This window comes from Eriocheir sinensis, chromosome 26 (genome assembly GCF_024679095.1).
Source record: "Eriocheir sinensis breed Jianghai 21 chromosome 26, ASM2467909v1, whole genome shotgun sequence".
Taxonomy (NCBI): Eukaryota; Metazoa; Arthropoda; class Malacostraca; order Decapoda; family Varunidae; genus Eriocheir; species Eriocheir sinensis.
This window is the reverse complement of record NC_066534.1, coordinates 18411182-18422847: the sequence shown is the minus strand read 5'-3', so window position 1 is coordinate 18422847 and position 11666 is coordinate 18411182. Positions and strand designations below refer to the sequence as shown.

Sequence of the window (11666 nt, the reverse complement as noted above, 5' to 3'; positions counted from 1 at the left end):
ACTAAGCAAGGACTGACTCACTAAACTTAACTCTCTGGTAAACTAAAGGTGGGCTTACACATTGACTTCACCTGCACACCTGTCCATTGAACTCAACAAGGACTGGCGCATTAATATAGCTTACCTGAGTGTGATGAAAGACACCTGTGAATGGCCTCAGGTGTCTCTGTAGCTCCCACGTTGCAAGAGGCAGTTGGAGTATAGCTTACTGCTTCTGGCGGCGACTCTGGCAGGGAAGGAGGAGCACCAGACATCTTGAGTCACTTGAGGGTAGTAGACTTAAGGATGTTTAAGGATGTGAGGAGAGAAAGACGGAGGGATATAAGGACTAGGAACTTAATGGTAGAAGGACACAAGGATTTCAGGATATGATAGACAAGAATACAAACACATAAGGATAATAGCATACCAAGACTTCATGATAGAACGACAGAAAGGATAGAAGAGGATAAGGATATATGGGAAGCACGTAATTCTATAGACGTCAAGTTAGTGGTCCCAAAAATCCAATGACCCACGACTCTGATATTATGAAAACCCTGATAAAATACTTAGCTATGGTATATCTTTCCCAAATGCTGGAATGTATTTGTAAGTGATAATAAGCAGAAAATAATAATGAAATAGGTAAATGAATGGATGAAAAACTGAATGAAATAATGAATACAACACCTCGTCTCTCTTCCACTTAACTCACGTCACTTAATCCACTCCACCCAATCCACACCTCCCCCATACCACTTTATCTACTCCATCCAATCCACACCTCCCCCATACCACTTTATCTACTCCACCCAATCCACACCTTCCCCATACCACTTAATATACATCACCCCGTCATAATCATAATCGAGTCTAATCCATACCACTTAATCTCTTCCACATTATCCAAGACATAATAATAACAATGATGATATAATGATGATAATAATAATGATAATGATAAAAGTTCAACTGCTCAGTAACACAAAGCTTGCAGGATGACAAACACGCCAGGCAATCGTCTTAACTACAGTGTATTTTTTTACCAATATACAAAACACAGTACAAACAGGACCCTCGTGCCAACCAAGGAGTAAGTAGCGTTCAACACACGGCGCCTCCACACTCACACCCTGCACACCCCGCCGCCGCCGCCGCCGCCTTCATCATCTCCCTCGAGCCTTGAAACACTGCAGGGAGGCGTGTCGTCTGTCTCTCTTTAGTCCGACGTTTAAAGAGTCTTCCGGGCAGCTCGGTTCTCGGGTCCGCGTGACTCACAACACAAGCAGTCTCCGGGAAGCTGTAGGCTGTCAGAATTATGCTTCCCATCACTGTTTTGGCGGGGAGCGACAAAGATTACTGAAATTCTATGTTAACACATTCGTACATCTTTCTGTAACAATGGTTTTCTATTTTCCTTTTACAAGATCTTTTGTGTGAGATAACATCAGGCAGACCACTGATGCGAGCTGTCTGGAAAACTTGTGACTCATGGACCTTCTCCAGCGACAAGAATCTCTGACAGGACAACACAGCGGCGGCGCGCACCTCGACGGAGGCCCAGCAACTGACGGAGCTGCTTTACCAGAGTATACAGACAAAGCCTTCCCTTGATGAACCGCCGTAGAAACACAACGCCCAAGTCTCTCACAGTAAAATACTTTAATGGAGATCATCAGTGTATGAATGAGGTAATGAACTTAAAGATGACCTGGAAGGCGTTTCTTTTTTTCACGAAGGTACAGTCACCCCAACAAGACAATATGCCCGTGAGATCCAGTAACACGCAACATCCACAATTGATATCGATGCATCTGGAGTCAGTGCCGGGGTGAGGCCAGGCTTTTGAGGGGTAAGCGGGAGTTATGAGAGAGAAAAAACCTACTTCAATCCATATTTTGTTTCCTTCAGACGTCGTGTGCACCGCCACCAATAAGGAAGCTGCAAGTTACAGGACCTCGCACTCGTGGGGATGTGTTCCTTTCCTACGAGGGGCTGACATACGAAAGCCTCCCTGGTTTCCTTTGTTTTACTGAAGTGCAGACGAAGCTCTTCCTTCTTTGACAACCTGCTAGGAAGTCACCGTAGACACGTCAATCAATAAAATATAGTAAAATACCGTAACTAAAATCATCCGCGTATAAATAAATAACCACGAATCAACTTAGCAATAACGTCTTTGGAGGTAAGGTTATTGACTAGTAAGTAAATGGAACCATACAATGACCACCGTGTTGTCCTGGCTCTCTCAGGTGAATTAAAGGTGAAAATAACTGATAAAAACGAATCTATAAAAAAAACTCCCTTACTGATGACAGACGGCAAAGATTCGGTCAGTCAGTGAGGGTAACTTGAACATCTTGTCTCCTAAATATAAATAATAATAATAATAATAATAACAATAGACCTTTTCCATCACCTTTGTCCATCAATTCACACCTTTCACATCCTCATCACCTCACCTTCACAACACCTGTCCTCATTACCTCTCACTTTCAACACCTCTGTCCTCATCACCTCACCACCATCACCATACCATCAGCACCACCACATCATCCTCCATTTACCAACACCACCTTCACCACCACCATCCCAGCACCCCATCATTTCACAATGACACTGATTACCACCACCAACAACAACTCACCATCACCACCACCACTGCTATCATCACACCACCAGACCCTTCACACAAACACATACACACACAAACACACGCACAGATGGTAGTACGTGGCAATAATGGCGATGGGAGGCGAGGTGAGGGTTGCCAGCTCTCACCAGATTCTCGAACGAGGCTTCACTGAGACTCGGAGCTTCGTGAGGCGCTGGTTCGGCTGGTCTGAACCTCGAGGCAAACAGTCGCGTCTACACACTTCTTTCTGACACAAATGATAATAAATAAGAGGGCTTGACTGATCCTGGCTTCTTAGGTGACAGTTTAGGGTGAGGAGGAGGAGGAGGACACAAGAGAACGGGAGATAGGAAGTAAAAGAAATAGAGATATGGAGAATGAAAGGAAAGAGATGCTGGTAGGACAGGGAATAATGGAAAGGGACATAGAAAGGAAAATGGAAAAAATGGGATGAAAGTAGAAAAACGAAGTAGGTAGAGGAGGAAAATATGGAGGATATAAGAGTAAACGCGACAGAAAGATGAACGAAAGCAATGAGAGTACATGAGGTGAAGGACGGTATAGGAAAGGAAGGCGGTGTAGGAGATAGAAGAGAACGGGAATGGAGAAAATGGGATGAAAGTAGAAAAAAGGAATAGGTAGAAGAGGAAAATGTGGAGGATAAAGGAGAAAACAGGAATAACGTGACAGAAAGATGAATGAAAGTGAACGGAGTAGATGAGGTAAAGGATGGTATAGGAAAGGAAGGCGGTGTAGGAGATAGAAGAGAACGGGAGAGCAAAGGACTGGCGGGGAAGAGGAATGGAGAGAAGAGGGACGAATGAGGAGGAAGACGAATCCATCAACACAACACTCGTATACATCATTACGACACAGATTGGTCACGCGTCACGCCCGCCAACACCACGCTGCCTCCACCCAAGACTGCTGCCCAGGACTGCCGGGAGCCTCAACACTCAAGAACGTGCGAGCGCCACCCCGACAGCCTATGACCTAACGGGTGCCAGCTGGACAGTCAGGAACATGTCAGCTGGGGACGTGACGGGTATCAGTTCTGCTATGACAGGATCCAGCTGGACAGTTTACGTGACAGGCATTAGCTCGGCAGTGACAGGAGGCAGCAGAGTTCAAATAATGACGCCGGGCAGCCTGAGTGGTACTGGAGGTCAGCTAGACAGAGCAGTGACGGGCGCCAGCTAGACAGACTGGGTGACGGGTGCCTGCTGGGTGTTGTTGTGCGGCTGGTACTGAGTCTGGGGCGAGACGGGGTTCTGGTACACGTTCTGAGGGGTGACGGGAGACAGCGAGACGGTCTGGCCGGTGACGGGGTCCGGCGTGCGGGCGTAGACACTCTCCATGGAGGCGTCGCGGCCCAGGATCACGTCCATGGTGGCGGGGTGGGGCAGCGGCGCCAAGGACGACCGCCCGCCGCAGCACCGCTCCCGCACCGCCACGCGCGCCCGGTACACGCCCCACACCAAGCCCTGCCGCGGGGAGGGAGGGAGAAGGGTGATTGATGTTAGTATTCTCAGGGCCGTATTCTTAAACACTCCGGCGCCCCAGCACACATATTTGACAAGGCTTTCGTAGGATTTTCGGGCATTTCCAGGGGTAATTTATTGACCCTAGTGGTAGTTTGACCCTTTTTCTGTGGCATGAACCTACAAAAACACTCATTAGAACCCGACTGATCTCATTTTTGGCCTTTGGAAATGGTTGATGTGAGAGTCGGAACTGTCTAAGAATACCAACCTCACTCTTGTTACTCTAGCAGAAGGAAGGAAGCAAGACGGTCCTCAAAAATAGAAGAACTGACCGTCTGGATTTCATTAATATTAGCTTAGTCAAGAATTAGAATGTTTGGTTGTATATTAATCTCTCTCTCTCTCTCTCTCTCTCTCTCTCTCTCTCTCTCGGCTGTTCCTTTTCCTCCTTTTCCATCGCCTCGCCGTTGTCTTCCTCAATCTTCTCGCCTCTTCCCTTCTAATCACGCCGGTTCGTTGCCTCCCTCCAATCATTATGTCTCCTCCCTTCCCTCTCCCCCTCCCCTCCTCCCCCTCCTCTCCCCTCCCTCCCCTTGTGGACTTTTGCAGCTACACATTTTTTCTTCTTCCCTGCATGAGTCTCCTGTTTCAGCACGTTTTTTTTCTCTCTCTAATCAAGGACTTTTTTTCTATTCTAATTAATTTATCCTTTTTTTTCCCTCTTCTTTCAGGTATATTTTCCTCCCTCTTATTCCTTTCAGTGATCTCAAACCGGCTTTTCTTTGTTATGATTCCTATTTCTCTGTTTACTTGTTTTAATCTATTTCCACTTTCCTTTCCTTTCCCATTTCATTCTTCCACCTCCTTTATCTCTCCCTGTTACCTTATGCCTCTCCTGGTATGGTTAATCTTCCTATTTCCTCCTCTTCCCTTTCCTTTCCATCAATGATCTTACAGCTCTCTTTCGTATGACTAATCCTCCGTTTCCTCCTTTCATTTCCCTCCTGCCTTCCTTTACTAATCTTACACCTCACTTTGATATGAATAATCTTCCTATTTTCTTCTCTTTTCCTTACTTTCCATCAATGATCTTACACCTCCCTTTGATATGAATAATCTTCCTATTTTCCTCTCGTTTCTTTCCTTTCCATTAGTGATCTTACAGTCACTTACACCTTTCTTCTTTCGTATGGTTAATCGTCCTGTCTTTCTCTTACTTCCCTTTCCCTTCCCTTCAGTGATCTTACAGCTGTCTTTGGTATAACAGAGCATCCTACTACCTCCTCTTACATCCCTTTCCCTTCCCTCAGTTATCTTCCACCTCTATTTTTTATGACTAGACGTCCCATTTCATCCTCCACCTTCTCTTTCCCTTCCCTGTTTATCCCCTCAGCGATCCTTCACCTCCTCATTTGCCACGGATCATCCCATTTTCTCTTCTTCCCGCCTGCGTTACGGGGATAGCTCAGGTTTTCTATTTCCTCATCATCCCTGTCATGCATTCTCCGCCTTCCTGGATGCTGCTAACCCCCATTTTGCTTTTCCTTTTTTCCCAAGATACTGCAGCTGTCCCTTTCCTTTTCCTCCTCAAAAATCAAACCTGTGTATCCTTATTCAATTTTCTCCCCTCCAACCTTCTTCCTTTCCTTTTCCTCCTCAAAAATCAAACCTGTCTATTCTTATTCAACTTTCTCCCCTCCTACCTTCTTCCTCCCTTCCCTTTTCCTCCTCAAAAATCAATCCTATCTATTCTTATTCAATTTTCTCCCCTCCAACCTTCTTCCACCCTTTCCTCCTCCTCCTCCTCCTCCTCACCTGCATGAAGGGGCTGAAGATGACGCAGCAGACGACGAAGGGCAGAGTGACAGAGAGGTTGTCCCAGTCCATGATGGGGTAGATGGCGGTGAATCCGTCGGGCGTGGTGCCTCCCGCCGCCCAGTAGATTAGCGTGAACACGAGGTAGACGGTCATGAAGAGGAAGGGGATGTAGAAGTGCAGGATGCGGACGGGCGTGGCGGAGATGCAGAGGTCGAGGAGAACGTACACTGAGTTGATGATGTGCACGTCGGCGTTGATGGCAGTGATGGGGTCAGCTGGTGGGGAGGGGGGGAGAAGGGGTTAGATGCTGCTGTAGGGAGTGGGAGAGTATGTAAGTGTGTATGGGGGGAGGAAAAGACACAAGAGGATTACGATGGGAATAGAATGCTGTCAAAGGGCGTTGATGGCAGTGATGGGGTCAACTGGTGGGGAGGGGGAGGGAGAAGGGGTTAGATGGTGCAGTAGGGAGTGGGAGAGTATGTAAGTATGTTATGGGGGGGGGGGGGTTGGGGGTTGAAAAAATTGCAAGAGGATTACGAAGAAATAGAATACTGTTAAAGGGTGTGGGAAAGTATTCAAGTGGGTTTTGGGGGTGAAAAAAACACAGAATCACGAAGAAAGGACTAGGATACTGTTGCAAGGAATGGAAGAGTATGTAAATGGGATGAAAGAAGAAAGAAAGCATGATTAAGTGATGGGATCAGCTGGTGAGGGGGAGAAGGGGAGAGAGGCTGCTAAAAGGTGTGGGACAGTGTGCAAGTTAGATACAGGTTGATAAAAAGCATAATTAAGAGCTATGAGAAGCAGTTAAAGATCAAGAAAAGGTGAGATGCTGCTAGATGGTGTGGGAGAGTGTGCAAGTTAGGTATAGGTTGAGAGAAAGCATAATTAAGAGCTATGAGAAACAGTTAAAGGTCAAGAAAAGGTGAGATGCTGCTAGATGGTGTGGGAGAGTGTGCAAGTTAGGTATAGGTTGAGAGAAAGCATAATTAAGAGCTATGAGAAGCGGTTAAAGATCAAGAAAAGGTGAGATGCTGCTAGATGGTGTGGTAGAGTGTGCAAGTTAGGTATAGGTTGAGAGAAAGCATAATTAAGAGCTATGAGAAACAGTTAAAGGTCATGAAAAGGTGAGATGCTGCTAGAAGGAGAGTATGGAAGTGGGTTTGGGGGTGAAAGAAAGCATCAGTAACAGGCTTTAGATGCGCAGCGGTGGGTAAGTTAATAAGGAAAGGAAGGAAGGAGGGAGGAAGGGAGAGAGACAAGAAATAAGATGCATCAACGTGTTATGAGAATGTAAGGAGGAGAGAGGAAGGAGAGAGAGAGAGAGAGAGAGAGAGAGAGAGAGAGAGAGAGAGAGAGAGAGAGAGAGAGAGAGAGAGAGAGAGAGAGAGAGAGAGAGAGAGAGAGAGAGAGAGAGAGAGAGAGAGAGAGACAGAGAGAGAGAGAGAGAGAGAGAGAGAGAGAGAGAGAGAGAGAGAGAGAGAGAGAGAGAGAGAGAGAGAGAGAGAGAGAGAGAGAGAGAGAGAGAGAGAGAGAGAGAGAGAGAGAGAGAGAGAGAGAGAGAGAGAGAGAGAGAGAGAGAGAGAGAGAGAGAGAGAGAGAGAGAGAGAGAGAGAGAGAGAGAGAGAGAGAGAGAGAGAGAGAGAGAGAGAGAGAGAGAGAGAGAGAGAGAGAGAGAGAGAGAGAGAGAGAGAGAGAGAGAGAGAGAGAGAGAGAGAGAGAGAGAGAGAGAGAGAGAGAGAGAGAGAGAGAGAGAGAGAGAGAGAGAGAGAGAGAGAGAGAGAGAGAGAGAGAGAGAGAGAGAGAGAGAGAGAGAGAGAGAGAGAGAGAGAGAGAGAGAGAGAGAGAGAGAGAGAGAGAGAGAGAGAGAGAGAGAGAGAGAGAGAGAGAGAGAGAGAGAGAGAGAGAGAGAGAGAGAGAGAGAGAGAGAGAGAGAGAGAGAGAGAGAGGGGGGGGAAGAAAACAAGAGAGGGAGGAAAGGAAAGGAAGGAAACGAAGGAAGGAAAGCAAAATAAATAGAAAAATAAAATATAAGTGAAGAAAAAGAAAGAAGAAAGAAGGAAAGGAAGGAAGCAAGAGAGAAAAAAAAGAAAAAAAAAGAGAATGTTTATATAATATTGAGTCTGTGTGTATTTAGAGACAATACAGACGTTAACAAAAGTGTGAAGTCATGTATCTAGAGTGTAGCAATGTTTTGTGATTAGAACGTAAATGCCAAGACGAACATACCAGGCCGAGGAATGTATACAAGTACCAGTGGAATGTACAAAAATAAGAAGAGCGCGTGAGCAACTGTTGAGGAATGCGAGACTGGGAATGTGAGTGGAAGGTAAATAAAATAAAATATGAAGGAAGGCCCTGTGAGTGTGTAGGAATGTGGGAATCAGTTTCCTGTCAATATAGAGGCGTAAATAAGCGTGACTGGAATGCGTAGCTACTTGAGAAAGGATACAAAGGAGGAGTGAAGATGAAGCTTGTGTGTGTGTGAGAATGGCTGGAATGTGAAGTTACTTGGAAAATGTTATATAGAAAGCGTGAAGAGACTGAAGCGTGTGTGAGATTGGCGGGAAAGTGTAGTTACGTGGGAGGAGATATATGGGAAGCATGAGGAGGAAGCCTTTGTATGAGTGATAGCGATGAGTGTATAGCTACAAAAAAATGGGAAGGATACACTGATAGAAGGGTGATGAAAAAGAGTGTTAGTGATTATGAAGTTTGGGTTTATCTTACGAACCATAGTTGCCATGTCTTAATAATTTATAGCAGAAGTTCGGGTTTGTTTGTTAGTATCTGAGGTCACTGAAAACCTTGTCTGTTTTTTTTTTTTATGCAACCGGAAACTGTAGCCAACACATACTTACTTGTTTACTAACTAGCTAACTAACTAACTAATGAACTACGTAACTAACTAACCAACTAACTACTAACTCAGAATATTACAAAAAATTGAACAAAAATAAGAAGAGAACAAGAACAGGAACATTATCAAGAAAAAGAGCATGAACAAAAGACTTCAATAAGAGAATGAAAACATGGGAACAAATCTATAGAAAAGTGGCCGGCTTAGCGCGACCCTAGCGATTAATGGCACCAAAGCAAGGAAGAAAAATGCGCATGACTCGGGTAATGAGACGTATAAGGTTCCCCCCCCCCACACATATTATTCAGCGGGACGTGAGGTCGATAGCTATGGACCGTAATTGGAGGTAGGTAAGAGTGTAGCCAGGTAAGAGCCAACAGGTTAACGCCCCCTAGTGAGGAAAACATGGAGGAGAAAGAGGAAGAAGAGGAGGTGGAATAGGAGGAGGAAGAGGAGAAGTAAGAAAGGAAGGGAGAGTAGAGATGAAACAGACATAAATTTATATAGATGAAGGAAGAAGAGAAGAAGGAGGAGGAAAAGGAGGAGGAGGAGGATGGGGAAGGAAAAGAAGGAAAGGAAAGGAGAGAGGGGATAAAATGAAGGAAAAAAGTGGGAGAGAAAAGAATTAATTGTATGTTGAAAGGGTCTGTATCATGTGTGTGTGTGTGTGTGTGTGTGTGTGTGTGTGTGTGTCCTCACCTGGATTGTACACGGCGCTCCAGTAGGCGGCGGTGATGAGCAGGGCTGGCAGGAACACCACATTCTGCATCACCCACAACACCTGTAACACCACAACACCAATTAGTCAACACACACACACACACACACACACACACACACACACACACACACACACATACGGAAGACACTTTAAGCATACTTTTTTATATTTTTTTATCTCCTTTCTTCCACTTATTTCCCCTTCGCCCTTTCCTTCCTCTCCTTTTCGTATCCTTCCACAAATACATCTTGTTTCATTTTCCTCTCCTCCTATTTTCTCATCTCCATCCTTCCTCTTGTCATGTCCAATTTCATACTTGTTTTCCTCACTTCCCTCCCTTTTCCCTCATTGTTTTTTACTTCATTTATTCTTGTCATTACTACTCTCTCTCATTCTTCTCTCATTACTTCTCTCTCTCTCTCTCCTTTAGCTCTTTGTACTCCTCTAACCACACAAACTTCACACCATTACAAGATGTTACGGGTGTCTACACCACCACCACCACCACCACCACTCCTACCACTACCGTCACCATCAACAAACGAACACTTCTAAAGGAAAACTAATTATTGGACAGTACTCAAGACGCAGTAAGAACGGAAATAAAAAAGAGCATAAAAAAGAGCCAAGACATACCAATACAGTGAGTAAAAGTGAGTATTACTAACACACACACACACACACACACACACACACACACACACACACACAGACCTTGAAGCGAAGCGTGGTGGTCTTGGGCAGCTGGCCGGTGCGTCGGTACCGCAGCCAGGCGTCGGTGACCAGGCCTGCGTGCACGGCTGTCATCACCTGCCGAGGGAGGGTTACGTTAATGACAGGTGAGGCGTGCAGGTGTTTTTGTGTGGGCTTAAGTGGTGGTGGTGGGGGGTGGGGGGGTAGTGGTGTAGCGGTGGAGGGTGTGGGTGTGGGTGTGGTGGTAGGAAGGAGTTGCGTAGTTGTATGATGATTGTTATTGTAGTAGTAGTAGTAGTAGTAGTAGTAGTAGTAGAAGTAGTAGTAGTAGTAGTCGTAGAAGTTATAGCATTTATTTCTGTTTTACTGTAAAATCAGATACCTGACATGGTTCCCCAAAACAAACACTGTCCAATTTACTTGAGCTCTCTTACCATTCATTTCTCATATAGTGCCCTTAATATCAACTCATTCTGTTACTAATTAAGGAATACTGCAAACTACGTTACATTGGCAAAGTCAGAGGTTTAGCAGGGAAGCAGGGAGGGACGAGTAGCTGAGGAGGAAAGACGAGACCATTATCATACGAAGAGGGATTACCGTGATAATTACTCGTCCAGCTTACATATGACCTACATAGTGATATAAAATAAACATGTTCTTGGGGGGGAGTTAGGGAGTTCGCATTGTTCGTCATGAAAGCCGCTGAATAATGTGAACGTGGCTGGTTGTATCCGTAGACTTTTTACGCGTCGCTACCAAGGCTACGCTCCGGTCGTGACGCACTGTTTGTATTGTAGGCAATGGAAAGTGTTCGGTAATCTGGTGGAAATCTTGCAGAAACACCCTCCAATGATCAGCTTGATGGTGCTGAATGTGGCGGGAGAGTTCCCTTGATTTTAGGTTGTCGAATAGGTGTAAATATTATACTCCGTAGGCTCCAGGAAGCTGTCGGAAACCTCGCGTAGCAAACTGCAGTGTTGTTTTGTTAGTAAATACGAACATCTGAGGACAAATGACGGCGATAAAACTACTCCTGTTACTACTACTACTACTACTACTACTACTACCACTACTACTACTACTACTACTATTCCCATTACTACTACTACTACTATTGCTACTGGAAGTGCTGCTATTATTTTTTTTCTGCATTCACGGTATGGTAGATAAACTTTCTTCAGCTGCATACATATATTGGAAAGCAAAGAAAGTGGTAGAAGTAGTGGTAGTAGTAGTAGTAGTAGTAGTAGTAGTAGTAGTAGTAGTAGAGCAGTCACAACAGCCGTTAATCCCCTTCGCCTTCGTTGTATCTAATAGGTCGGTGACTGGCGTGTCAATAACATTCAGGGCGCGGCAATCACGTCGTCAGCAATTACGGGAGGAGAGGAGCGAGTCTTTGTAATGTGACAAGAACGTGTTAAGGCCTCTCTGTGTGTGTGTGTGCAGGAGTAAATTAATAGCACCCATACA

At 45.3% G+C, this 11666-nt stretch overlaps 1 protein-coding gene across 5 annotated transcripts in view; it reads right to left on the bottom strand.

The window, feature by feature from the left end:
• Window positions 1–998: 998 nt before the first annotated feature.
• Window positions 999–11666, bottom strand: part of LOC127003855 (protein rolling stone-like) — a 77454-nt gene continuing 66786 nt past the window's right edge. For all 5 annotated transcript variants that reach the window (XM_050870942.1, XM_050870943.1, XM_050870945.1 and 2 more), the window contains 4 exons: window positions 10215–10310; window positions 9479–9560; window positions 5917–6194; window positions 999–4101 (listed from right to left, as the gene is read on the bottom strand). In XM_050870942.1, the coding sequence (XP_050726899.1) occupies window positions 3814–4101; window positions 5917–6194; window positions 9479–9560; window positions 10215–10310 (744 nt within the window). In that variant the 3' untranslated portion in view covers window positions 999–3813. The remainder of the gene's footprint in view (window positions 4102–5916; window positions 6195–9478; window positions 9561–10214; window positions 10311–11666) is intronic.